The sequence below is a fragment of the Giraffa tippelskirchi genome, chromosome 7, assembly GCF_054371585.1.
Source record: "Giraffa tippelskirchi isolate mGirTip1 chromosome 7, T2T-mGirTip1v1.2.pri, whole genome shotgun sequence".
Classification (NCBI taxonomy): domain Eukaryota; kingdom Metazoa; phylum Chordata; class Mammalia; order Artiodactyla; family Giraffidae; genus Giraffa; species Giraffa tippelskirchi.
Genome location: NC_137281.1, coordinates 17495794 through 17521773, shown reverse-complemented (window position 1 = coordinate 17521773; position 25980 = coordinate 17495794). Strand labels below are relative to the sequence as shown.

The 25980-nt window shown below is 39.4% G+C and overlaps 1 protein-coding gene, 1 long non-coding RNA gene and 1 other non-coding gene across 23 annotated transcripts in view; 2 read left to right on the top strand and 1 right to left on the bottom strand.

Annotated features, from left to right (window-relative positions):
• The window catches only part of LSM14A (LSM14A mRNA processing body assembly factor), a 53311-nt gene extending 36392 nt beyond the window's left edge, over positions 1-16919 (top strand). For 2 of the 21 annotated variants that reach the window (XM_081517182.1, XM_081517178.1), the window contains exons 5-10: positions 2304-2480; positions 2766-2831; positions 6249-6431; positions 6541-6712; positions 7793-8024; positions 15829-16919. In XM_081517182.1, coding sequence (XP_081373308.1) covers positions 2304-2480; positions 2766-2831; positions 6249-6431; positions 6541-6712; positions 7793-8024; positions 15829-15852 — 854 coding nt within the window. In that variant the 3' untranslated portion in view covers positions 15853-16919. Of the gene's footprint in view, positions 1-2303; positions 2481-2765; positions 2866-6228; positions 6432-6540; positions 7616-7792; positions 8025-14041; positions 14079-15022; positions 15080-15828 lie in introns of all 21 variants that reach the window. The other 19 variants (XR_014061024.1, XR_014061025.1, XM_081517180.1 and 16 more) reach the window with 19 other exon arrangements.
• LOC145515903 (U6 spliceosomal RNA) lies at positions 4088-4194 on the top strand. Its single transcript, XR_014061112.1, has one exon. It is a non-coding gene; the product is annotated as a U6 spliceosomal RNA (small nuclear RNA).
• A 3597-nt stretch (positions 16920-20516) lies between the features above and the next one.
• LOC145515818 (uncharacterized) lies at positions 20517-25970 on the bottom strand. The gene is made up of 4 exons (XR_014061028.1): positions 25619-25970; positions 23197-23293; positions 22482-22589; positions 20517-21634 (listed from the first exon to the last, which is right to left on the bottom strand). It is a non-coding gene; the product is annotated as an uncharacterized LOC145515818 (long non-coding RNA).
• Positions 25971-25980: the final 10 nt, after the last annotated feature.

Below are 25980 nucleotides of genomic sequence, written 5' to 3'. Positions count from 1 at the left end.
GTTACTTCTCATAATAACTTTACTGTACTTTCAGTAAATCTAGATGGAATAGTAAGAGAACCTAATAAAATATATACACAGACTGTCTTAAAAATAAGCATGCAAATATACCTAGACATGTTTTAAAAATAAAAGTAATGAGATAGGGCTTACCTCTTAATAACCTATACATAAAATAAAGAAGTGCAGGAATAAATTTAGAGATGAATGGAGCAAAAGTCAGAAATAGATCCAAGTATAAATAAATAATTAATATATGATAAGGATGCTATTTTAAAATTAGTGGAGAAAGACTTGCTGTCTAGTAAATGATGTTGTTAACATATAACTGATCATTTGGAATGTTAACTCCAGAATCCTTCCCTCATACTTCAGACTAAAATAAGTTTTAAATAGATTAAAATGCTTTTTTAAAAAAAAAATTACATATTTATTAGAAGAAACAATGAGAGAGGAGGCCTGGGGTTCTGCATTTTAATTTCACCAGGTAACTTGAGGGAGTGTGTTTATAATAAGAGCTTTTGAGTTTTATAAGTTTGCATGTATGCTAAGTTGCTTCAGTTGTATCTGACTCTGCGACCCTATGGACTGTATAGCCCACCAGGCTGCTCTGTCTGTGACATTCTCCAGACGAGAATACTAGAGTGGATTGCCATGCCCTTCTCGAGGGGATCTTCCCAACCCAGAGATTGAACCCCATGTCTCTTACATCTCCTACATTGACAGGAGGGTTCTTTACTAGTAGCTACCACCTGGGAAGCCCCTTGTAAGTTTATATAAGATCATTTCATGTACTTTCATAAAGTTACCTATAAACAGGGACTTCCCTGGGGTCCAGTGGTTAAGAATCCGTATTACATTGCAGGGCACACAGGTTCAGTCCTTGGTCAGGAAACTAGGATCCCACATGCTACGGAGCAGCTAAGCCCGTGCGCTACAACAGAGTCTGTGCCACAAGGTCCCACATGACATGTTGAAGATCCTGCGTGCCTCAACTAAGACCTGATGTGACTAAATAAACAAATAGAGATTAAAGATAGAATTACCTAAATAACAACCTTTGCAAAAAACATAACACTTGTTCAGTAAATAAATCACCTTTATTTTGACAAATAAATACTTCTATAAGGTGATAAATAATTACAGAAATTTTTCTCTTAGGCCCAAACTTATATAAACTTGCACCATGATTTCTCATTATAATTAATGGGAAAATTACAGTGTTTCTGTTAATAGCAGACTGAACTGTGACATTAATGTAATGCTGGAAATGGTGACACACATCTGTCATTGCATGCTTTAGATAACATATACCAGGGGAGGATACTGATAAACATCCCTGAAGCACCTGGTGCACAACAGCCAGTGTGCTATCCCCACTCAGCCAGCTCACCAGTTTGGAGCCTGTGCATATAGCGCAGGTGGATAGTAACATTTGCAGCATATTTGGGATTTTTTTTTTTTTTTTTTTTTACATAAAAGTGAGCATAATTTTTTAAAGCAAAACCTATTTTGGTGCAATATCATGGGATGTGAGAGCACCTTGAGCAGGGATTTACAGCAAACATAGGGGACAAAAAGCATGATGGGAGCACTGTAACCCTGTGTTACATTCTTCTGTCCATACTGTGACCAGGCTCTGACCTCATAAAAGGAAAAATGGAATTTGTAAATACAAAATCCGTATTAAGCAAAAACTTGCCTAGAGATCATTCAAATAGCAAAGATTGAGTATGGTTATTGTATAATTATCTGAAGGTTTTATTTGTTGCTGATCTTTTAGTATTAATTACCCAAGCCCCTAAGGTATTGAAGAACTTCATTGTACTCTAGTTCTTTACTTCCTTATAATACTTATAGATATAAGTGTATAACTTTAGTCATATCTTCAGAAAACCCTAAAAAGGTTAAAGCTTCTGAAAATAATGACTAAAGTGTCAATATAGTCTTGTGATTGTGGTTGTTGGGGAAAGCCTACATCTGATCTGCCTAAATGCTCTTTGATAATATTCATGGGGAATTTTGTTCCATCAACAATTAAAAAAAAAATTAAACCGTATTCTACTAAGTAGAAATACAGATTCAGTGTTCAGGGTTTTTTGTTTGTTTGGGTGGGATTTATTTTACTTTTCTTCTTTTTTTTATAGTAGTCAAGTAACCAGCCCACTAATGAGTAGATGGATTCAAATTATGCAAAGGATTTGAATTGGTGGAAATAAAGCTCTAGATGTTTTTTTAGGGTCTAGATTATTTTGAAACCCCCAAAGGTTAGGGTAGTTTCTTATCTTTTGGTTACGTTTTAGGTCGTTCAAGCCCTCAGTTAGACCCTTTGAGAAAAAGCCCAACCATGGAACAAGCAGTACAGACCGCCTCGGCCCACTTACCTGCTCCAGCACCTGTTGGGAGAAGGAGCCCTGTATCAACCAGGCCTTTACCATCTACCAGCCAAAAACCAATAGAGAATCAAGAGCACAGGCGAGGTAGAACTTTAGCTGTTTACTATTTCTTAATTGACTGGTCAGCATCTTCCATTCAACTTATTTTCATTAAAAGATTTACTTTATGTGAAATGATCCTAGAAGGTTTAAACTGAACTTGAGAGAATGTTCGTTCAGTCTTTCAAATTCTACTCAAAGTAGTGATGGTGGTGGGGTTATATGGATTTTTGGTTTTGTTCTGGATTTGTTTGTTTTTCCATTTCTAACTTTCCAGAAGTATTTGATTATGTGTCCCAAGTTGACTGTCACTTTCTGTATATTCTATAGCTGAAGTACATAAAGTCTCACGACCAGAAAATGAGCAACTCAGAAATGATAGCAAGAGACAAATAGGTAAGTTGCTACTTGGATCTGAAAGTCTAATCCTGTGCTTTTCAGTTGAACATTTGAAATGTATGATATATAATTACTATTTTTAAAAAAAGAACAGCAAGGTTTGTTCACTATACAGGAGTAGCACAGGAGAGTTTCATTCTGTTATCTTGATTATGGTTCTGGTGCTGTGGATCTGTGTATGTAGCAAAAGGTCATAAAACTGTATGTAAAGACATACCAAAAAATGAGCACATGCAAAACTGTTGAGATCTGACTATGAGATCTTAGTGTAGTTAAATTATATTGTGCCAGTGTCCTCATTTTTCCCAGTTTTTGATAATGTACAATAGATAATCAAGATGTTACTGTTGGAGGGGAAGCTGGGTGATGGGCACTCTACTACTTTTTCCATTTTTTAATCTAATTATTTCAAAAGATTTTTTTAAAAATCACTACATGTCTGGAATAAAACCTACTTGATGGTAAGCAATTGTCTTTTAATATATTCTTAAATATCTGCTAGTGAGATTTGTATACTTATATTTTTATATTTTATGTTGTTTAATGGCTTTCTCTTTTGTACTGTCTAAAAGGAATGGAATCATTGGGAACTGTGTTCAATATCCTGTGATAAACCATAATGGAAAAGAATATGAAAAAGACTATATATACATATATATATATATATATATCTGAATCACTTTGCTTATAGCAGAAATGAACATAGCATTGTAAATCAACTACACTTCAATAAAGTAAACTTTTTAAAAAATAATGAAATGATCTGTACCTTAAAAATTTGAGTCTTCTCATTAAAATTAAGTCCTTTTTTTTTTGTTTTTTGAAGTAATTATTCAAGAACTTTAACTTTCTTTCATAATTATTGACTTAATACTTGTAAACTGGATCTTTTTGGTAATCTGTAACATACCCCAAATCCATCTGTTTTATTATTTTCATATTCATTAGCAGAGAATAAATTATGATTTAAAACTCTTCCAAGTTAAATAAGAAAGGCAGTGTGTGATCAACTTAATTACATAATAATTGGGAGATGATCTTTAAGTTTAGAAAGCTAGAAAACACTGTATTTCTTCTGTACATTTTTATATATGTTTTTATGTATGCTATGTGCTGTAGAATTAACGGAGGTTGGGGTTTGGTTTTACTATGTTTCACTTTTTTTTTTTTTAATTTGCAAAAAAGAAAGAACTCCTCTCTTCTCAAGATAAAATAATTGCTATGCTTCCATCATTCAAAAATCATGTAAAGTAGTGTTCACTTTGGCAACACATATACTAATATTGGAACAATACAGAGAAGATTAGCATGGCTTCTGCACAAGGATAACATGCAAATTCATGAAGCATTTCATATTTTAATATAAAAGGAATGTGTGTGTCTGTCTATCTGAATCACTTTGCTATACACCAGAAACTAATACAACATTGTAAATCAACTATACTTCGGTTACAAAAATAAATAGGGAATTTCCTGGCAGTCCAATGGTTAGGACTCTGCACTCTCACCACCACAGACCTAAGTGCAATCCCTGCTCAGGGAACTGGGGTCACAAGCCATGCAGCACAGCCAAATAAGCAAATAGATAAATCATGTCAAACAATAAATAAAAGTATCTTTTGCTACCTTTCAAAATTTAAAACAGAAATATCATGCTGTACTTGCTGGCTCATGGCCAAGACATTTTCAGTAGTAAAGCTGAATATTTAAACATCCTGCCTGTCCAGATTCAAGTGTCTGGATATACTGCTATGAGTTTTTGTGGTTTGTTTTCTCAAACTTGACAATTTGCAAGGTTTTATTTAGAGACCAGTGAGCACAGAGCTGTCTGTTACTCTGTAGTCATTATTTGTTAAACATTTCACATAATTATAATCATTGAATTCATCCTGCTTTGTGCTGCATCTTTTTCTGTTGAAAGTGAAAAAAGTGAAAGTCCCTCAGCCATGTCCAACTCTTTGTGACCCCGTGGACTGTAGCCCACCAGATTCCTCTGTCCTCGATATTTTCCAGGCAAGAATAATACTGAAATGGGTAGTCATTCCCTTTTCCAGGGGATCTTCCCAACCCAGGGATCAAACCCAGGTTTCCTGCACTGCAGGCAGATTCTTTACCTTCTAAGCCACCAGGGAAGCCCATATTTTTCTGTTAACTCATCAAATACTATTCCATGTTTCTCTTGTAATTTTTTTTTTCTTCTTAACTGTTCCTCTTATTTGGGTTCTCAAGTTTTCACTGTAATTTATGCTACTTTGGTATTGCTTTACCATGCCTTATAAATCTTGTTATTGTATTAAATTGTAGAGAAAGGATAGATACAGGAAGACTTGAATAATATGGAGCTATTTAGAGAGAGAGACAGTAAAGGTGAAGCAGGAAGTGGTTGGAGGGGTTGAGATCTGGTGCTTCTTGTCTTTTGAGTTACCTTGCAGTTTGTGCTAATGTGCTCATTTATTTTTCTCCCTGTAAATCTTGGTTTCTATGAGCCTTTCCATAAAAGGCTTCCTAAATTTTGAAAACCCAGTATACATTTGACACTTCATAGGTGTTAGGGATATAAACAGAACAAAGTAATGTAGTGCAGAAATCTCCCAGATTGTTTGATTGTATACTGTATGCCATAACTTAATTGGTGAAGAATCTGCCTGTAATGTGGGAGACCCAGGTTCAATCACTGGGTCGGGAAGATTCCCTCGAGAAGGAAATGGCAACTCACTCCAGTATTCTTGCCTGGAGAACCCCAGGGACAGAGGAGCCTAGCGGACTACAGTCCATGGGGTCGCAAGAGCCGGACACGACTTAGCAACTAAACCACTACTACAATACTGTATCAGCAGCATGTTTGAATACAGACCCCATAGGTATAAATTTCATTAAGGCCATTTATAAATTTCATATTTATAAATTTTATGTACACTCTTCTCAGTTTAGGGAGGCTTCCCTGGTAGCTCAGCTGGTAAAGAATCCGCCAGCAATGTAGGAGACCCCAGTTCAATTCCTGGGTCAGCAAAATCCACTGGAGAAGGGATAGGCTTCCCACTCCAGCATTCTTGGGCTTCCCTGGTAGCTCAGCTGGTAAAGAATTCTCTTGCAATGCGGGAGACCTCCGTTTGATCCCTGGGTTGGGAAGATCCCCTGGAGAAGGGAACGACTACCCACTCCAGTATTCTGGCCTAGAGAATTCCATGGTCCATGGAATTGCAAAGAGTTGGCTGTGACTGAGCGACTTTCACTTTCTTTCACTTTCTTCTCAGTCTACTACGTATTAAATGTTTGTGAAATTTCATTTCTTTTTTATATTAAAAAAATACAAATAGAGTCAGGTATATAGAGACTTATAAACATTTCTGTTGTTGACCATAAAGACCATAATAATACCTCTGCTTTAAACCAGCTTATTCTTTATTAATATAGTTCCAGGTGCTCCTTCAGCTCCAAGGAGAGGGCGTGGGGGTCATCGAGGTGGCAGAGGAAGATTTGGTATTAGACGAGATGGTCCAATGAAATTTGAGAAAGACTTTGACTTTGAAAGTGCAAATGCACAATTTAACAAGGAGGAAATCGACAGAGAGTTTCATAATAAACTTAAGTTGAAAGGTGAGTTTTTATTTTTCTCCTCAGAGAATAATCTTTTTTGACCATGTGAATTATGGATATTTAGGCCATATCTTGACTTAACATGGTATGTGCTTTTTTTTTTCATTAGAAGATAAACTTGAGAAACAGGAGAAGCCTGTCAATGGTGAAGATAAAGGAGACTCAGGAGTTGATACCCAAAACAGTGAAGGAAATGCAGATGAAGAAGATCCACTTGGACCTAATTGCTATTATGACAAAACTAAATCCTTCTTTGATAATATTTCTTGTGATGATAATAGGTACAGTCTTTAAGCTGCTCTTATGCAATTAAGAGGTTGAAGTGTGAAATGATTCCTGATAAATTCACAAAGTATAATAAATACTTAAAAGTCCCTAGGGACTTCCCTGATGGTCCAGTGGTTAAGGATCCGTGCTTCCCGGTAGGCACGGATTTGATCCCTGGTTGAGCAACTAAGATCCCACTTGCTGTGTGGTGCAACCAAAAAAAGAATCTAATGACTACAATTTTTTAATATTTTATTTTGATAAAAGAAAATAACTTATACTAAAATTTTAAATGATATTTGGAAAAATAATCATATATTTTTGTTTGGGGATGCATTCACATTTGAAAATTAGTAACTAAAATAGAAGCATTCATCTATCATCTAAACACCTTTTACTTTACCCCTCTTCAATGTAGTTCAGATGAAGTTTGCTGATGAAGTCTGCTCTATTGCAGTAAATGTGAATCCAGAAAACTGGTTAATTAAAGGACTCAGCATAACAAAGTTCCAAAGTTTCTGCTGCCTGGTTCAGGTCGTCCTTCTGCTGGCTGCATTTTGGTGCCACCCAGTGGTGGTTGTCTGCTTTAGTTTAAACATGGATGGGATGATGCTGAGTCTGATCGGGCTGTAGGCCAGCAGCAGCAATTCCGAAGCTTTAGGCATCAGGTCCAGAGGTTGGACCAGGAGCCTAGTAGGATCTTGGGAATCAACCCTTTATCTCCTCTCATCCCTTTTTTCCTTTGAGGCTGATTGGAGGGGAGAGTCAACTGCCAATCCCATTTATTGAGGCTATTCAGTTTCTTTGTATCATCAGCTGCATTTGCAAGAAACAATACCGGTCATACTTGGACATGAAGTATAACAGAATATAATAGGAACATATTGCTATGGACAGCTTGTGATGACTTGGATTAGGTACTTTTGTGTTTTGGGGGTTTTTTGTTGTTTGTTTGTTTTTTGATGCTTAGGAATTACTTAGCCTCACTTTGGAAATTAAGTGCTACATAGTCTTGCTGGCAAATGTTCTTTAAAACTTGATACACTACAAAAAAAAAAACTTGATATACTAAAGATTATTTGTCCTCATAATAGAGAACGGAGACCAACCTGGGCTGAAGAGAGAAGATTAAATGCAGAAACATTTGGAATCCCACTTCGTCCAAACCGTGGCCGTGGAGGGTACAGAGGCAGAGGGGGTCTTGGTTTCCGTGGTGGCCGAGGACGTGGTAGTGGCCGAGGTGGTACCTTCACCACTCCTCGAGGATTTCGTGGTGGATTCAGAGGAGGTCGTGGGGGTAGGGAGTTTGCAGATTTTGAGTATAGGGTAAGTATTATTACATGCCTTGGGGTTGGCTTGCAGTTGTATGAAACTCAAAATGTTTTAAATTTTTATCTATTGGGAGTGAGTATTTCTAGGACATTTGTGTAACTTCCGTTTGACTTTTCAGTGGAGGATATACTTGATTATGATAGTATATAATTTTAAGGAGCAGTAACTTCTTGGCTAATGGATCTAATATTTTAAACTTTTCAATTGGAGGAAGTGAGAGATAGAAATACATTTTTATCTTCTGTTATAGAACCATTGTTTCAGATTTCATGGACTGGTAAAATTTCTTCCAAAAAACTAGTAGAGACTGACTTAATTTCTTTTTCTTAGAAAGTTTTGTTGTTGGAGGTGCAGGGGATCACTAAAAGATATTACACAATGCAAAAAAGGACCATATTATATCACCTTTATTTCATGTTACAAAGTATGCTTTAATATGAAAAGAATCTAGGAAAAACATTCCAGAATGGAAAGCAAACCTGTGCATTTAATACAGCTAACATAGTATTTTGTGTGTATAAATGAGGAAATGGGTAAAGAGATATTAAATAATTTGCCCAAGGTTAGCTAATAAGTGATGATGCTGGATCTTGAACCTAGTATATTTGTTCCTCAGTCCATGATCTTAATTAGTTTTGTGGAAAACTCAACTACATTTTCCCTGGTTTTTTATTTTACCATGGTCTTAAAAATATCATATTGGCATATGGAAACTGCTGCTTGAAATCTCTGTAGCTCTGTATAGTTATGTATATATGTATAGTTTATTTTTTAAATTGAAGTATAGTTGATTTACAATGTTAGTTTCTGGTGTATAGCAAAGTCATTCAGTTATATATATATAACACATACACACACATATACACAGTCTTTTTCATATTTTTTTCCATTATGGTTTATATTATAGGATATTGAATGTAGTTTCCTGTGCTATATAGTCAGTTCAGTTCAGTTCAGTCTCACAGTTGTGTCCGACTCTCTGCGACCCCATGAATTGCAGCACGCCAGGCCTCTCTGTCCATCACCAACTCCCGGAGTCTACCCAAACCCATGTTCATCGAGTCGGTGATGCCATCCAACCATCTCATCCTCTGTCGTCCCCTTCTCCTCCCGCCCCCAATCCTACCCAGCATTAGGGTCTTTTCCAATGAGTCAACCCTTCGCATGAGGTGCCCAAAGTATTGGAGCTTCAGCTTCAACATCAAACCTTCCAATGAACACCCAGGATTGATCTCTTTTAGGATGGACTGATTGGATCTCCTTGCAGTCCAAGGGACTCTCAAGAGTCTTCTCCAACACCACAGTTCAAAAGCATCAATTCTGCGGCGCTCAGCTTTCTTCACCGTCCAACTCTCACATCCATACATGACCACTGGAAAAACCATAGCCTTGACTAGACGGACTTTTGTTGGCAAAGTAATGTCTCTGCTTTTAAACATGCTATCTAGGTTGGCCATAACCTTCCTTCCAAGGAGTAAGCGTCTTTTAATTTCATGGCTGCAGTCACCATCAGCAGTGATTCTGGAACCCAAAAAAGTAAAGTCTGACACTGTTTCCACTGTTTCCCCATCTATTTCCCATGGAGTGATGGGACCAGATGCCATGATCTTAGTTTTCTGAACGTTGAGCTTTAAGCCAACTTTTTCACTCTCCTCCTTCACCTTCATCAAGAGGCTCTTTAGTTCTTCTTCACTTTCTGCCATAAGGGTGGTGTCATCCGCATATCTGAGGTTATTGATATTTCTCCCGGCAATCTTGATTCCAGCTTGTGTTTCTTCCAGACCAGCGTTTCTCATGATGTACTCTGCATATAAGTTAAATAAGCAGGGTGACAATATACAGCCTTGATGTACTCCTTTTCCTATTTGGAACCAGTCTGTTGTTCCATGTCCAGTTCTAACTGTTGCTTCCTGACCTGCATACAGGTTTCTCAAGAGACAGGTCAGATGGTCTGGTATTCCCATCTCTTTCAGAATTTTCCACAGTTTATTGTGATCCACACAGTCAAAGGCTTTGGCATAGTCAATAAAGCAGAAATAGATGTTTTTTGGAACTCTCTTGCTTTTTCGATGATCCAGCGGATATTGGCAATTTGATCTCTGGTTCCTCTGCCTTTTCTAAAACCAGCTTGAACATCTGGAAGTTCACGGTTCACGTATTGCTGAAGCCTGGCTTGGAGAATTTTGAGCATTACTTTGCTAGCATGTGAGATGAGTGCAATTGTGCGGTAGTTTGAGCATTCTTTGGCATTGCCTTTCTTTGGGAGTGGAACAAAAACTGACCTTTTCCAGTCCTGTGGCCACTGCTGAGTTTTCCAAATTTGCTGGCATATCGAGTGCAGCACTTTCACAGCATCACCTTTGAGGATTTGAAATAGCTCAACTGGAATTCCATCACCTCCACTAGCTTTGTTCGTAGTGATGCTTTCTAAGGCCCGCTTGACTTCACATTCCAGGATGTCTGGCTCTAGGTGAGTGATCACACCATCGTGATTATCTGGGTCGTGAAGATCTTGTTTGTACAGTTCTTCTGTGTCTTCTTGCCACCTCTTCTTAATATCTTATGCTTCTGTTAGGTCCATACCATTTCTGTCCTTTATCGAGCCTATCTTTGCATGAAATGTTCCTTTGGTATCTGATTTTCTTGAAGAGGTCTCTAGTCTTTCCCAATCTGTTGTTTTCCTCTATTTCTTTGCACTGATCGCTGAGGAAGGGTTTCTTTTCTCTCCTTGCTATTCTTTGGAACTCTGCATTCAGATGAGAATATCTTTCCTTTTCTCCTTTGCTTTTCGCTTCTCTTCTCTTCCCAGCTATCTGTAAGGCCTCTTCAGACAGCCATTTTGCTTTTTTGCATTTCTTTTCCATGGGGATTTTCTTGATCCCTGTCTCCTGTACAATGTTACGAACTTCTGTCCATAGTTCATCAGGCACTCTGTCTATCAGGTCTAGTCCCTTAAATCTATTTGTCACTTCCACTGTATACTCAAGGGATTTGATCTAGGTCATACCTGAATGGTCTAGTGGTTTTCCCTACTTTCTTCAATTTAAGTCTGAATTTGGCAATAAGCAGTTCATGATCTGCTTATCTTACTATATAGTCCTGCTATATAGTAGGACCTTGTATAAGAAATAAATGTATAATTCATTTAAAGGAGTCTTTAAGTCAGTGTTACTATCCTAGTTATTGACTTTAGGGATAGTGGAGAGGAAAGTATATAATCAAAGAAAGGATCAAAATCCCATCATAAAGAAGTCTATTAGGAATTACAGAAGGGAGCTAGAAACTTACAGACCCGCTAGCAGGAATTTCACTCTTGTATATTTAAAACTGGTCATTGTTGAGATCTCTCTTGGATCATTATTAGTGGCTTTTGGATCTGTTCTGTTATTTTTAATGCCTTTGATACTGTGTCATCACAGCCAAGACTGCTGAAAATTAGCCTCAGATCATTAGGTCAGATTATCCAGCCATGGTAGACATAGCCTGATGTATCTGCAGGACTTTTGACTTCCAAAAGGGCCATCCCAGCTAGGAGACTGTGTCTTAGGAACCACGGAACGCCTCTTACTTGCCACTGTTACTCCTCTTGAGGTTGCCAGTGACCTTTTGCTTACCAAATTCAATAGCTTTTTCGCAAATATTTGCCCTTCATTACTCTGCAATATTTGACACTGATAACTACCCACCCAACCTGGAGTCTTTCTTCCTGGGGCTTTTTTTTTCCCCCCATAAATACTTTTGATATTTTTCTCTTTATAAAAATTAAGTATGTTCCTCACCATAGCCTATAAGGTACTTCATGATCTGCTTGCTCCTCCAGGTCAGAAGTCGAATACTTTCTCTAGATCTTGTTGCTGGTGGGACTACAAGCCGTCTCTGTCATCTGTTCCGCTAGATACACAGACATTCTTGCTCTTGTTTAATGCCGAGCTTATTGCTGTCGCACAGCCTTTTTACCCATTCCCTCTGCCTGCAGTGCTCAGTTTGCTCTGTCGTGTCCATGTTTGTGCTCGTGTGCAGGCTTGATCTCTCTGTCTGTCTGCCTCCCTCTCTCCTCTCCTGCAAAGATTTTCCCCCTCCCCTCTCTGAGCTGATCTATTCATAACTTCTAATCAGTTTTTCAACTTGGACCTTGACCTACATATTTCTGTATTTACTTGCATTGTGTCCTGTGATCAGCTTAAACTTAACCTTCCTCAGAATGACCTCATCATCTTCTCACTTTCCCATCATATCAATCTGGTGTTCTTTTGGTCACCCAGGTGGTGGAGTATCCATGTCCACATCACCACATTCATTCCTTTGAGATATTTCTGCCAATTACCGTAGTAACCCACTGATTGCTCTTCAGACCTTCAGTCTGTCTTTACCTCACTTCAGGCATATCAGCTACCTGTTGAAGAACCTATGGCAGCTCCTTGTTGAAGACCACATTGAGTCAGCTTGGTTTGAAAAAAAATACATTTAAATCAGACCGTGATCCTGATGAGAATTTTTGTAATCTTTGCCAGTATGGCATCAATTTAAGTTGTTAAACCTATCAGGCCCTCCGTTTTGACATTTGTGGGTAGAGAGTTGAACAGATTTATTTCAGATACCCTTTTTAAAGACCATTAAAGTCTCAAGAGTTGGAAAACATCTGAGAGATGTGACCTTCTGGCCAAACCGAACGCCTCTTCTGTTGGTATCCCCTATAGCGACTGGGAACTTACTACTGTTTCTGAGAGCATCCATTCCACCCCAAGGGTGCTCTTAATTATTAGGATTTCACAGACACATGGAATTTGAATAAAAATCCTTTCCCTCTGTCTTCAACCTATTAGTTTAATTCTACACACAGAATATATACTCTTCTTCATGATGATTTTTCATATATTTGAAAAAAAAAAGCTGTCATGTTATCTTTAAGACTGGACCATTACTTCCCTTTATCTGAACAGTCATCAGTAAACCTTTGAGTAACAACTATGTGCATGGTATATCCATTTACTAATGCCAGCCTTCTTTTTAAGGCTGTGTCTCACTGTTCAGCCCTTTTGAGCCTTTAGTTAAAACTCTTATCATAAATATTGCAGAATTAGAATGCATTATAGGGGTTGTCTGCATCAATCTTTTTTTTTTTTGGCTCTGCTGGGTCTTCGTTACTGCACACGGGCTTTCTCTGGCTGTGGCAAGCAGGGGGCTGCTCACTAGTTGTGGTGCTATGATATGCAGGTTTCTCACTGCCGTGGTTTCTCTTGTTTCAGAACCCAGACTATAGAGCACACGGACTTCAGTAGTTGCGGCACACGGGCTTAGTTGTCCCGCAGCATATGGCGTCTTCCCAGACAGGGACGGAACCCTTGTCCCCTGCATTGGCAGACAAATTCTTAACCACTGGACCACCAGGGAAATCCTGCATTTGTCTTTATCTGTACTAGGATATCCCTGACAGATAGTTCAACCTCTGCTTGGGTGTTTCAAGGAGTGAAACCTGAGTGGACCTTAGGCTGATGATTAGAAGGTTCTAACATGACATTGCACTGCTTGCTCTTTTTACCCTATGAGAGTCCCACTTGCTATATCCAGTCCCATTGCTTACTACCCTTTAAACTGTCTAATTCAAATAGGTTAACTCTTGATCATCTCTTAAACGGTTGCTTGATTCCAACTAAACTTCATTCATTGACCAAATATATTGAATTCTTAGTATATGCCAAGCTCTGTGCTAGACATTGGTGGTAACAAAACACTTGTAGCCTTCTTGATATTATAATCCAGTGGAAAGACAGACAAAGCTGAAAGTCAAGGGTTTCCTTTCAGTCTTGCCCAAGGTTTGCTGTCTCCTTAGAAATTTCTCTTCCCTCTGCCTCTGACTTCTTTTCTGACCTCCTGTGGTGTCTGCTTTCGTCACCACGCATTTTACGTATACCCATATTCCCTGTTTCAGGTGTTTTGTTTTGTTCTGCATCACCAACTAGATGGGACCTCTTGGCATTAGTGAATATGTATTTTACTTTTCTTTCCACCAGAACACCTATGCCAGCGTGGAGCCATAGTGAGCTTGAAGTAAGTACTTAGCACGTTGATTAGGAATACGTTACGTCAGCCTTCAGTGAGACTGAAGGTTCATCAGTATGGGTACCCATTGATTGTTCATTCCAAAGTTAAATGATCCTTCTTCTGTCTACCACTAGATCCTAGACCTTCTCAGCAATGTATTCCTTCCAAATCATACCGTCTGGCACCTTTAAAGGTGGAAATAGTGAGAGACCAGTATTACATAAAGGAGATTTATCTTCAAAGGATTAAACTTGTTCTGAAACGTCTAGTACTTCTTCTCAGAGATGAAGTGCTATGACATTTGCAGCAGCCTTCATGTAATGGGTTAGCTTTTTTCTTTATGCTTCACTGACAAACATAAGTAGCTCTGGTTGTTTAATGCAAACACGGGTAAAGATGGAATCATAGGTTTTTTGTTTTTTAAGGATTCCTCAGAAATATCAGTCAAATTAGAACCTCTCTCCCACCCTCCTCCCAGTAGATAGTTAGGAAGCCAGGAACCTAGAGAAGTTAACTTACTTGATCTAGATACAAGCTAATCAAGCCAAAATTCACTCTTTGACTTCTGAGTTTTCCTTAAGGATAGTGTTAGAAATATAAACTTACGGTGAGTTTGGTCCTGTAGTGCTTTTTCTTTTCTTTATTTTTTGGGAGTGGAAGATAAGGCTGGGCATATTAGGAGAGTAGCCCACTATTATTTTATATGCTGCTGCTAGGGAGGTTGAGCCGCCATGGTGGGTGAGATAGGTTGCCTTCCACTTGAGTCTTATGTTCTTCATAGAGGGTCCAGAGACAAGTATCTGAAATGACTCAGCATAGTACTTTCTCTCTCCCTTGCCCCTTGTCTTTTCTCCTTTCCTTTCTGCTACCTCTCTGTCTCCCCCTCCTTCTGCCTCCTCCCTCCCTCTTTTCTTCTCTTTCTTGCTTTTTTTTTTTTTTTTACCTTTCAGAAAACCACAGCATTTCGACCCTAAAAGGTCTGGATTGATCATACAGCTTTCTGAAAGGTAAAAAAAAAAAAAAAATAGGGGCATGTGAAATTTGGCATTGGTGGGGACAGTAGGATCGTCTTCAACAGCTTTCTTTCTGCATCAACTAATCCTGTGCTGTTTGTATTCTAACTTAATAACATTGTACAAATGGTTTTTGTATATGCAGATAAAGTTTTTCACAAAGAAAGTGTGTGTTTCTAACAGTCAGGGTAAGAATCAGCAGTAAAAACCAGGCACGTAGTAGCAGATAGTCCTGAGGAAAAGAGAAGCCCTTCCCTTGGCTCTGTGTACAGGCCTTTGGTTTAGAATTAATCTCACTGGAAAACTAGAGGCTCCTTGAGATTTTCATTGCTTTCTTCTCCCTGGTTAGTTTTTTTTTTTTTTTTTTTTTTTTTTTAATTCACAGACAGTGCTCTGGTTTTCAGAACTTGATTTCAGATTTGATTATTTTTTGAAATTATTAGGACAGCACCAAAGGTTGTAGGGCATACCTGTATTTTAACCAGGGAGCCTTCTTGCTCTGACAATACCATTGCTTTAACCTCTATTAACTGGAAAATACAGTTAGCAATGATGAGCTGCTGAGTGTGTAAGGTATGAAAAGTATTTCCTGGAAATCAGTGAAACAAATTTATACATGAAAATTAAGAAGAGGGTGAATTTAAAGGTAATGAAAAATATACTTAAGCAAATTAGAGAGAAATACTTATTAATAAACCCCAGTAGTTTGAAACATGAGCTAATTTTTTTTTTTTCCTTTGTAGAAAGACAACAAAGTTGCTGCATAGTCTACAAACAAGTCTTTGAAAACAGATGGATTTCTAGTTCTTTGTGGTCCTGAGAATTGGTTTCAGTCTTTGAGAAGAATGAAGAAGTGAATTTGCTGTATATTTGTCACCAGCACTGGGTTTTTGTTTGTTTGTTTTTCTGCTTAATTTCAGAGATACAATGCAGTTACTTTTGGGGGTTAGGGGGGAAGGCTCATCTTAAAAAATGAGCATTAAATATATTTGGAATAGCGGAAGGTTAAGTATTTCTTATGTATAGTTAAACTAAAGCAGTACTCCAGTGAAACTTACAAGTATTTTTTCATCACTGAAAGGATTTTTCTTATCACTAAGTTGTATTTGGCAATTCTTGCAAGTTGCCTGCAGATAGGGCCGTGATACTGTGTTTTGAGCCACAGAAGGGTATGTGTGTGTGTATGTGTGTGTCTGTCTGTCTGTCTATATCTTTACTTTCCTTTTTTTCTTTTTTTTTCTTTCTTTTTTGGAAATCCTGTAATATCCCTTTTGAGGTAGCTTATTTCGTCAATTAATTAGGGTGCTGGATGGTAGAGAATATTGTCAGTCAACTATGTACACACAGTAAATACTGTTTCTTAGGCAAAGGTAACTTTTTTATATAGTTGTAAAATTCCATTATATTCCATTGCCAAAGAAACATTAAGAACTTTGTATAGCTGTATAAAAAGCAACTAATTTTTTAAAGAATAAACATTTTAAAGTCAGCAAACATACTGTGTCCTTGCAGAAGTTGATGTGCTGAGGAGCAGAACTGTGGGTGGGTCTTGTTTTCATAGCTTTTCAGGCTTAAGATTGTTGATTTGATTTTTTTTTTTTTTAATGTTTGGAACATAAATGAAGATTTGATACATTCATTATCTAAAAAAGGATAAATTACTCATGCTTATTGTAAGAACTTTATTTTGTAGCAAATGGCATATCACAGGATTTATCCAAATAATAGATATTTTCAGTATACAAATGTAAATAATCATAGATAAGAATGTATTAGCTGTATTTTCAAATAAGTATCCCCCTTTTTTAAGACAATAAAACTAGGTGTCAATTAACCTGTTCTTCCTGATATGCCTGGAATTTTGTTGTGATACCTTGACTCATTCCATTATATTTCAAGAGGATTCAGAGTGTTAGAAATTATTTTGGCAACCTATGAGATACCATAACACTGGTCCTTAGGCCTGTGACCCATAAATGACTCAGTATAGAGTTCATTGCTAATGATAAATTATTAGTAAATCTTTTTGCTATTTTAAGCTATAGTGGGGGGGAAATCTGGCCACTTTTGTGTTTTTATGAAGGCCATGGAATAAAGGGATCCAAAGATTCAAATATTTTTATCTATTTTGATTTTTGTTAACTTTCTCCTTAAAATAATCAGTAGTGATAAAGATATAAAAAACTGCACTGTAGGAGAATTGGAATATTTAAAGGTGGTTGATATTTTTAATTTTAATTTTATATCTTTTGTATGGCTCTACAAGAAAATGTTTTGTAATTCAGTTTCAGTATTGAGGTCCAGTACTTGGCAGCCATAGTTTTAGATGATATTGTTTAATACTGTTTGCGTGCATGTTAACAACAAAATCTTTTGGAGGACCCACAAATCATGATATTGAACACATTTCTGAGACATTCTGAACATCAAAGCAAGTGCTGTGACAATACCTGTGTAGACTGTTGGAGATAATCCTGGGCTGCTTTGAAGAAAAAAGAAACTGTAAATACCAATTCTACATGCTCTGAAAGTATGAGTTCATGCATTTTTCCAAGCCCTCTGGGTCATTGACTGGGGCATTTGGTACCCCAATAATAACCGGCAGCATGACATACCTGCAGTGCACCTTACAATATTAAAGCAGATTTTTATTCTGAGACAGAATAAAATTATTCAATAAAAAATGCTCGTCAAAGTTCTTTCTCTTTAAACACTAATATTCTCCTTAGAATAGAAAGAAATCCAGTACAAGGCATTTTTAACACGTAAGGGTTTATATTCCTTAAAATTAGAAAAATTAATTTCTCTTTTCCTAGGATTTATATATTGTTGTAGGTGTTTAGGTAAAGCTAGAAGCTCTTTCTCCCCCTCCTAGCATGCAGCCAGCTCCTTAGTTACAATCCATAACATGAGGAGATTAAGCTAGCCGGACACAGGGCAAACTGGCAACCTCAGGCTAGAATGCATGCTGTATAGGCAGGCAAGTGCAAAAGAGGGGAAAGGGGAGGGCTGACGCCTCCAGAACTTGTCTTTGGAGAGACCATGTGTGCCTCCAAAAGCACAACTTGATGTGAGGGCTAGCAAGAGAGGTCAGGAATGTTCATTCAGCTCACTGGCTCTTAATCAGGGGTGAACTGACATTGGGGAGCATTTAGAAATGTGAAAGCAGATATTCTGGTTATCACAATGACTTGAATGACTTGAGACACCACTGACATTTAAAGAGTAAGGGCCAGGATGGTAAATGTCCTGTGCTCTGCTGGACAGTGCCTCTTAAACAGTTATCCAGTCCTAAGTGAGCAATGTCCCTTCCACTTAGAGCTTCCACTTAGAGAAATACTTAAGTCCCTCTGCATGGAAAGGCAATGAGCGGGGAATCCACCCCCGCCCCAGATTTAAAAAAAAAAAAAAAACTTCACTGAAGAATCTACATGGTATGTGGAAAGAAAAGAACCTTACTTCCAGGAATACTGTCAGCATGTTGGAAACTCGTTATCATGTAGGAATTACTAATTCATCCTGTCCTCCATCAGTCGTTCATAAATTTCTTATCGAATCAGCTGAGGAGCATTTTTTCAAGTACAAATCCGCATGCCCCACACTTGGAGTGTCTGATTGTAAAGTTCTGTGAAAACTGGCAACCTTAAATCCCACGGTACTTCTGATGAGCCAGGTTTAGAAAGCCAATTTTAAAACATTGCAGCTGGCTCATCTAATCTAGCCCCCTCCATGTTAAGGGCCTTGGTGAGGCTTCCACGTAGAACTGTTTTATCATTTCTCTATCGTTCCAGAGTCAGTATATCTAAATTGTGGCTCCATCATGAAGAGTAGGAAAGAACTAAGTGGTAGAGGGGGTGCATGTCTGCAGGACAGAATCTAGGGGGAAATAGATGGAGACTTGTTTCCTCCAATGTTTGGCTGCTTTGAGTACTGAGGCTCAGTCCCGAATGTAGGAAATGAATGTGTTGTGTTGTTTCTGTGCGTCAGTTTTACATGGCTTTCGTCCCTTGTCTCCATGGGTTGTCCGCCTGAAAGAAAAGCTGCTGTTTCCACAAAACCCTGTGGTCGTAACTCACATCTATCTGATCATGTCTGGATTCAGTGTTACGGGATCTCCCTGCCCCGTCAGTTCAGAGACTGTAAGCTGGCTTAAACCGTGACAGTGGGGACAGTATCACATAAAGTAATGAAGGTGAGTGAACTTTTAGAGGAGCTCAAATGTCACCAACTTGCTTAATTTACCTGTTTTAACTGATTTTAGAAGATGACAGGTATTAATACAATGGGAATCCAACTTACGGAAGTAGCACCATTAATCTCTGAATCTGGGTATGCTAATGGGGCTTTGCATAGAGCAGGCTGCCCTATCTTCTCCCAGGATAGAGACGCTGGGACAACTTCTTGGCCTAGGAGCTAGTCAGGCAAGGGATGCAAAGGAGGGTGTACCTCTGAGCAGCAGTCTCAGAGACCAGCAGCAATAAGTCGGTCAGCTCGTGTGTACACTGGGAAGCTACAGTTGGAGGTCCCAGGCCCTGCTCTTGGGGCTTCCCAACCTCCTAAGGAGGAGTGACACAGAGGTTTGTATCCTGTTTTTCAGGGCCAGGGTTGATAAAAGCAAATTTGTGGTTTTTGAGACATTCATAAATCTGACCCCAAGAGCACGTACTGAGACTATGAATCTAATGTGGATTCTGTTCTCCATAATGGTGCTGAGCTATGAGCCAGTGATATGGGTGTTCTTTAAATTCCAGCTCAGTTCATATTTAACAGACTTGGCTGACTGATGAAAATGTTTTCAGGTTTAGCTCATAAACATATCAAAATCAACCTGAACACACTGGTGTCCATATTGTGGTTTGTAAAGAAAGCAGCCCTGTGAGGCCAAAGCACATTTCATTTCAATGAGGCTTTCTTCGAGTGACTCCAACAAGGAGCTCACAACCCAGAAAGTCATGTTCGCCTCCAGACTTGAAGAGCAGTTTGGGAGTGGAAGGGCAGAGAGGAGAGAATTCCAGCTTGAGGAAGTGGGAGAAGCCCGGGCCCAGGTGAGATTGAAATGAATTCCAATGAAGGATTTACAGTCATCGCAGGACAGAGAACAGGAACATGTTTACTGGATGTCTGGAGTGCGGTTCTGTAATCCTGGTTCTCATTAATCCTGATAATCCTCCGGTGCTAGCCCTACACAGGATTGTTGATGAGAATGCAAATCCCTGCACTGCAGTTCAGGATTTTGCTTGTGCTGAAATTGTTTTGTAAATTTTGTTAATGGGCTAGCTGGGTGGCAGTTATCCCTTACTCCATTCCCCAGTGTTTAAGTTAATAGCATTTCTTTGTCCCCAGATGGGTATTGGAGCTTTGCAGATTGCGGCCTAGAAAGGAATGAGGTGTAGTTTCATTTTTGTAAAAGTAATACATTGTAAAAAGGATATGGGCCGTATGGAAGATGGTTTATAAAAAGGTAAAAGAAGAAACAAAATCTACAGTTCCACCATTCAGTGCTAACCACTGATAACACTGTTTGGCTATATATTCCAGGAGGCATTGTTCTGTATGAGCATGTGCTTTTAGGCAAAAATAGATTCATAGTATACATATTATTGAGTAGCACTGCTTTGTTTTAAAGTATGGTATGTACACAGACAAGTACACATATCATAACTATGTAAACAGTACCCAGAAGCCCATTACAACTCCCTTCCAGTAGCTCCCACCCCTTCAAGGGTAACCGCTATCCTAACTTTTAACAACACAGATTCCTTTTGCTTGTGCCTGTTATTTATAAAAATGGAATTATACTGTACGTACTCTTTTGTCCTTAGCTCAACATTGTCTTTGTGAGATTCATCCATGTTGTTGTGTTTGGCTGTGCAGTCTTCATTTTTGTTGCAATGTAATATTCCATCATGTTAAGAAACAACGGTTTATCCATTCTATGGTTGATACCACATTTGGGTCATTTCTAGCTTTTGGCTGTTAAAATCATGCTGGCGCTGTTTTTTTCCTCCTCAAGAGAAGCTGAAGTTGGAGTGGGTGAGAGGAACACTGACTCACACCACTTAAGGACTTGGACTGCTGTGAAGGATAGTAGTGCCCAGCTGTGGTGCCCCTCCACAAGTGCGCTCCTGCGAGGGATTTGTAACTTAAGAATAAAGGACCAGAAACCTGGTGTGCTGTAGATGTAGACATAGGTGTGCACGTTAGAGCAGATGCAGGGTTACTCCTCCTCTATGGGCCTCGCCTTTGTTCCCCAAGGACCCTGCTCTGTCCACCAGCCTTCCCAGTGGCAGCACCAGAGTACTCCTTGCCATACAAACCAATGTTCAGAACGTGGGCTCGGTGTCCTTCCTCCCTCCCTTCCTGGTAAAACCGCCACATTGTTGAGGCTTATGTGATCCTCTCACTCTCCTGGTTACCTGATAACTACCGTCTTCAAAAAAATTATTCCTGTCTTCTTCTACGCTTGTATCCTTACAAGTGAATTCATCTGTGTGGTTTACGCATCTATGTCGGGAGTCCCCAGGATCATCATACTCAAAGACTGTCATTCTTAAGGAAAAATTAAAGAAAAAGCAAAATTAAAAAGGTGCAACGCAAAATTAAGGAAAATGTATGTGGGCAAAGTCTGGAGCAAACCAGGCTCAGACTTTCAGAGGGTGTCACAAAGGATGTATCAATACTTGATTCCCCAGTCAACAAGTTGTTCCAACCTGTATGGAATGTTTTTTTATCAAGGAAATTCCCCTTAGCAACTGAGGGCCCAGGATTTTGATTGGGGTCTGACACCAATCCACTATGTGACGTCCACTACTAGACGTTTATGTAGGCACCTTCTGTGTGGCACATACTAAAATCCCATACTCGAAAGCACAAGTAAACCACACTGATTGTGCAAACAGTTTAGGCATCTTGAGCCACTCTTATCCATGCTGGGGATGATGGAAACCTCCTCAAATCCTAGTTTCCAGGTGTCAGCCAGAGCCAAACTTACAAGCCGTCTTTATAAGGGATAGTAGTCAGCCTTGCTGTGTTAACTCTTGTGGACCCACCCCACACCCTGCTTCCTGTTCCTTATCCCGTGACCTTTTCTTCTCATCTCCTCCCATCCAAACCTGTAGACACACCTGGACCTTGTCCATCTGCCTCAACTGCGTCATCTCTGAATCATGGATTTAGACACCTCACACTTTGATCTTCCAACTGACTTGCTCAAGAAATAATAAATACACAGAGTGACCTAACCACTCCTTTGCTCAATAACTGCTTTCAGCTTGGCTGGTGCAGACCTCTAGATCAGGAATCTTTCTACCTTAGATTCACTAGCTTCCATCTTTTGCTTTCCCGTTTCCCATTTCCAACTAGCCTAGACTCCTTGAACCATCATTCTCTTACAAACCTTAAACTCCTGTGGTCTTCTGAACTTTCTGTGTTCTGGCCTAGAGAAACTTCAACCCCCAAAACAGCCACCTGCCACATGGTCAGTATTCACTGAAAGGGTTGTGTCCTGTGGAAGAGAATCACAGGTAAATGTATTAGTACCACTATAAACCTGACTGCTCTCTCCTGGGCCCTCAACACTGCCAGCAAAACATACTACTACTCTGCAATCACCTCTCCAGTCAGCAAATGGCCCTGTTATGCATTTCAAAAAACTAGAAGACACTGGATGGAAACTGCCTCAGGCACTTAAACCATACTCTACGCTAAGCTCATGTGCACCCAGCCTTATCCTGATTGTTCTGTAAAAACAGAAAAGACCACGGGTCAAAAAACCGCTTGTGTTCTGTGTCCCTAACTCCCACCATTCCCATTCCCAGACTTAACATTATTGAGTTACCTCTCTGCCTGTATTCAACTTCTTCCTTAAGGATCCTTCCCATTCACATTTAATTATTATGCCGGCATATTCATATGTTAATATTCATATGTTTATATATACAGGCATAAGGGAGATATTGTGGGTTCAGATCCAGACCCCAGTAAAGCAAATATTACAATAAAGTGAGACAATTTTTTTTCTTTCCTAGTATATATAAAGTTAGATTTACACTGTAGTTTTGTCTGTTAAATGTGCGATAATAGTATTGTGCCTAAAAAACAATGTACATTACCTTGATCTTTAAAATAGTGCTGTTGGAAAAATGGTCCTGATAGATTTCCTAGGTACAGGGTTGCTACAGAACTTTCAGTTTGTAAAAAAGGCAGTATCTGCAAAAAAATAAAACAAAGTATACATATAGTTGTTAACTATGTAGCATTTATTATGTTACAAGCTTCTTTGTTAAGAAAATTATCCTTGAATCCTACTCCAACCAGTTCCTACTTAGAGCTCTTAACTGTCTGACACCTCATCTCCCTTTCACTTCTTAACCTCCCCTTGTTCCATTCCCGTGCACCACTAAAACAGTTCTTGGTAAGGTCACTAATGATCTCCAGTGAGCCTTTTGAAGTTTTCCTCTCTTGCTTTGCAGAACCATTCCATACAGTCCACCTCTTCCTTCTGAAAATACTCTTGTCTTCCTGTCTGCGATACTCACCTGGTTTTCCTCCCACCCCTCTAGCTGCTGCTCCTCAGTCTGCCTAATTCTGATTCTACAGTCACTCCATTTTGAAATAATAGTGTTCCTCAGGGTTTGACTTTAGCCTTTTTTCTATTCTCCCTGCCACCCCCTGTCCTCCTCCCAACACACACACATACTACCACGAATTATTCAGTGGAGTTTCCCACATTTGGGGAAATCACGGGGGTAGCACATCCGGAAAAGCCTCACCCTGGAAAAACCACCTTTGTGATTCCTGCTGGCTAAGGTCACTTTTTTGGGGGGGTGGGGTGGGCTTATCTATATGGAGTTATTCTCATATTCACTTATCTAGCATAGATCTTTTCTAAGTCAGGATCTAACCCCCTTTTTTTTTTTCGGTTGGCTGCTCCACTTGCAGAATCGTAGTTCCCCAACCAGGGATTGAACCCAGGGTCACCACAGTAAAAGTGCTGAGTCCTAACCACTGGACCACCAGGGACATCCCTGAGTCTCACTTCTTGATTTTGTCATTAAAGGTCTTACAGTAGCTTCTCGAATGTAATGTTCCCCAAACTAAAGTGATGGACTTTTTTCTTTTTTTCCTTTTTAGCTGGCCACTCAGTTTTTGGGGTAGTAGTTCCCTGAGCCTTCAGCATTGACAACGCTGTCTTGACCACTGGACCACCAGGGAATTCCCATTCCCCCTGCTTTTCTTCCAGTGTTCTTGATCTAGTATGTAGCAACACCATCTACTAACCCAACTGTGCTACAAATGTGAAAATCACTGACACTCCATTGCCTTCGGTTTTACACCAGCTTCATGCCTATTAGCAAGTTCTATCAATTCTACTTTCTAAATACATCTAATGTCTCGGACTTTTAAAATGTTTTATGTTGATAAGAGATATGTGTACACATGTGTTTTAATTTAAATGCCTCAGAGGGATTATAATGAAAGCCCTCAGTCATACTGTCATCCCTTCCCACCCCTAGTCTTTTGGTTTTAGTTTTACTGGTTTTCTGTGGAAAACAGCTATTCAACAAATCTTTACTGAGCCTTTATATGCAAGGGGTATAGTTCATTTGCAGGGTAAGCAACAGTGAACAAAATAAAACCAGCCCTTGCAGCTTGTGTTCTGGGAGGAGACAAATAATTAAATTTGTAGTCTGTTAAGATGATTAAGGGAATTCCCTGGCAGTCTAGTGGTTAGGACTCAGCATGCTTTCACTGCAGGGGCCCAGCTTCAATCCTTGGTCAATAAACTAGGATCCTGAAAGCCACATGGCATGACCAAAAAGATGCTTAAGTTCTATGGAGAAAAAAACAAGAAGGGAGGACAAGATAGGGTGTATGGGCTTGAGGGGGGATTGCTGCTTCAATTTAAAATAGGTTAGGGAACCTGATATTTGATAAATGACTCAAGAACCTGATTGGATGTTCAAGCAGAGGAAATTTTAGCTGCAAAGACCCTGAAGCAGGAGTGAACCTATTATGGCTGGAGTAGAGTGAAGGAGGGGCTTCACTGGTAGCTCAGCTGGTAAAGAACCCTCCTGTAATGCAGGAGATCCCGGTTCGATTCCTGGGTCAGGAAGATCCCCTGGAGAAGGGATAGGTTACCCACTCCAGTATTCATGGGCTTCCCTGGTGGCTCAGATGGTAAAGAGTCCTCCTGCAATGCAGGAGGCCTGCATTTGGGTTTGATCCTTGGGTTGGGAAGATCCCCTGGAGGAGAACATGGCAACCCACTCCAGTATTCTTGCCTGGAGAAACCCCATGGACAGGGGAGCCTGGAGGGCTACAGTCCGTGGGGTCGAAAAGAGCTGGACACAATTGAGTGACTGTGCTGTGCACAGCGCAGCACAGAGGAAGGGAGGAGAGGCTGGGAAATAAGGTTAGCGGAGTCTTGACAGGGAAGGAATAGTGGAGTCCACTCTAATCATTGACGTTTGTTCCCAGATGGGAAGCAATTGTAGGGTTTTGAATAGAAAGAAGAGTGACAATCTGACTTACATTTAAAAAGAATTGGGAAATTCCCTGGTGGTCCAGTGGTTAGGAGTCAGCACTTTCGGTGCTGGGGCCTGGGTTCCTTGGGGAACTAAGATCCTGCAAGCCACGTGGTGTAGCCAAAAAAAAAAAGCACTTCTACTACAATGGTCAGTGAATCTTGTCCATGTGTGTATCTTTGGACTTTCAATAAATAAATTTAAAAAAATAAAAATATCTGACTGCAGTGTTGAGAATAAATTAATAGGGAGGCCAGTTAGGAAACCAGAACAGTAACCCAGAGTGGTTCTCCCTGCCCTCTGACAGTTGGAACACGTGGCCTAGACTTCCAGTGGCAGAAATCTGTAGTTTGGGGACCTGTTTGGCCT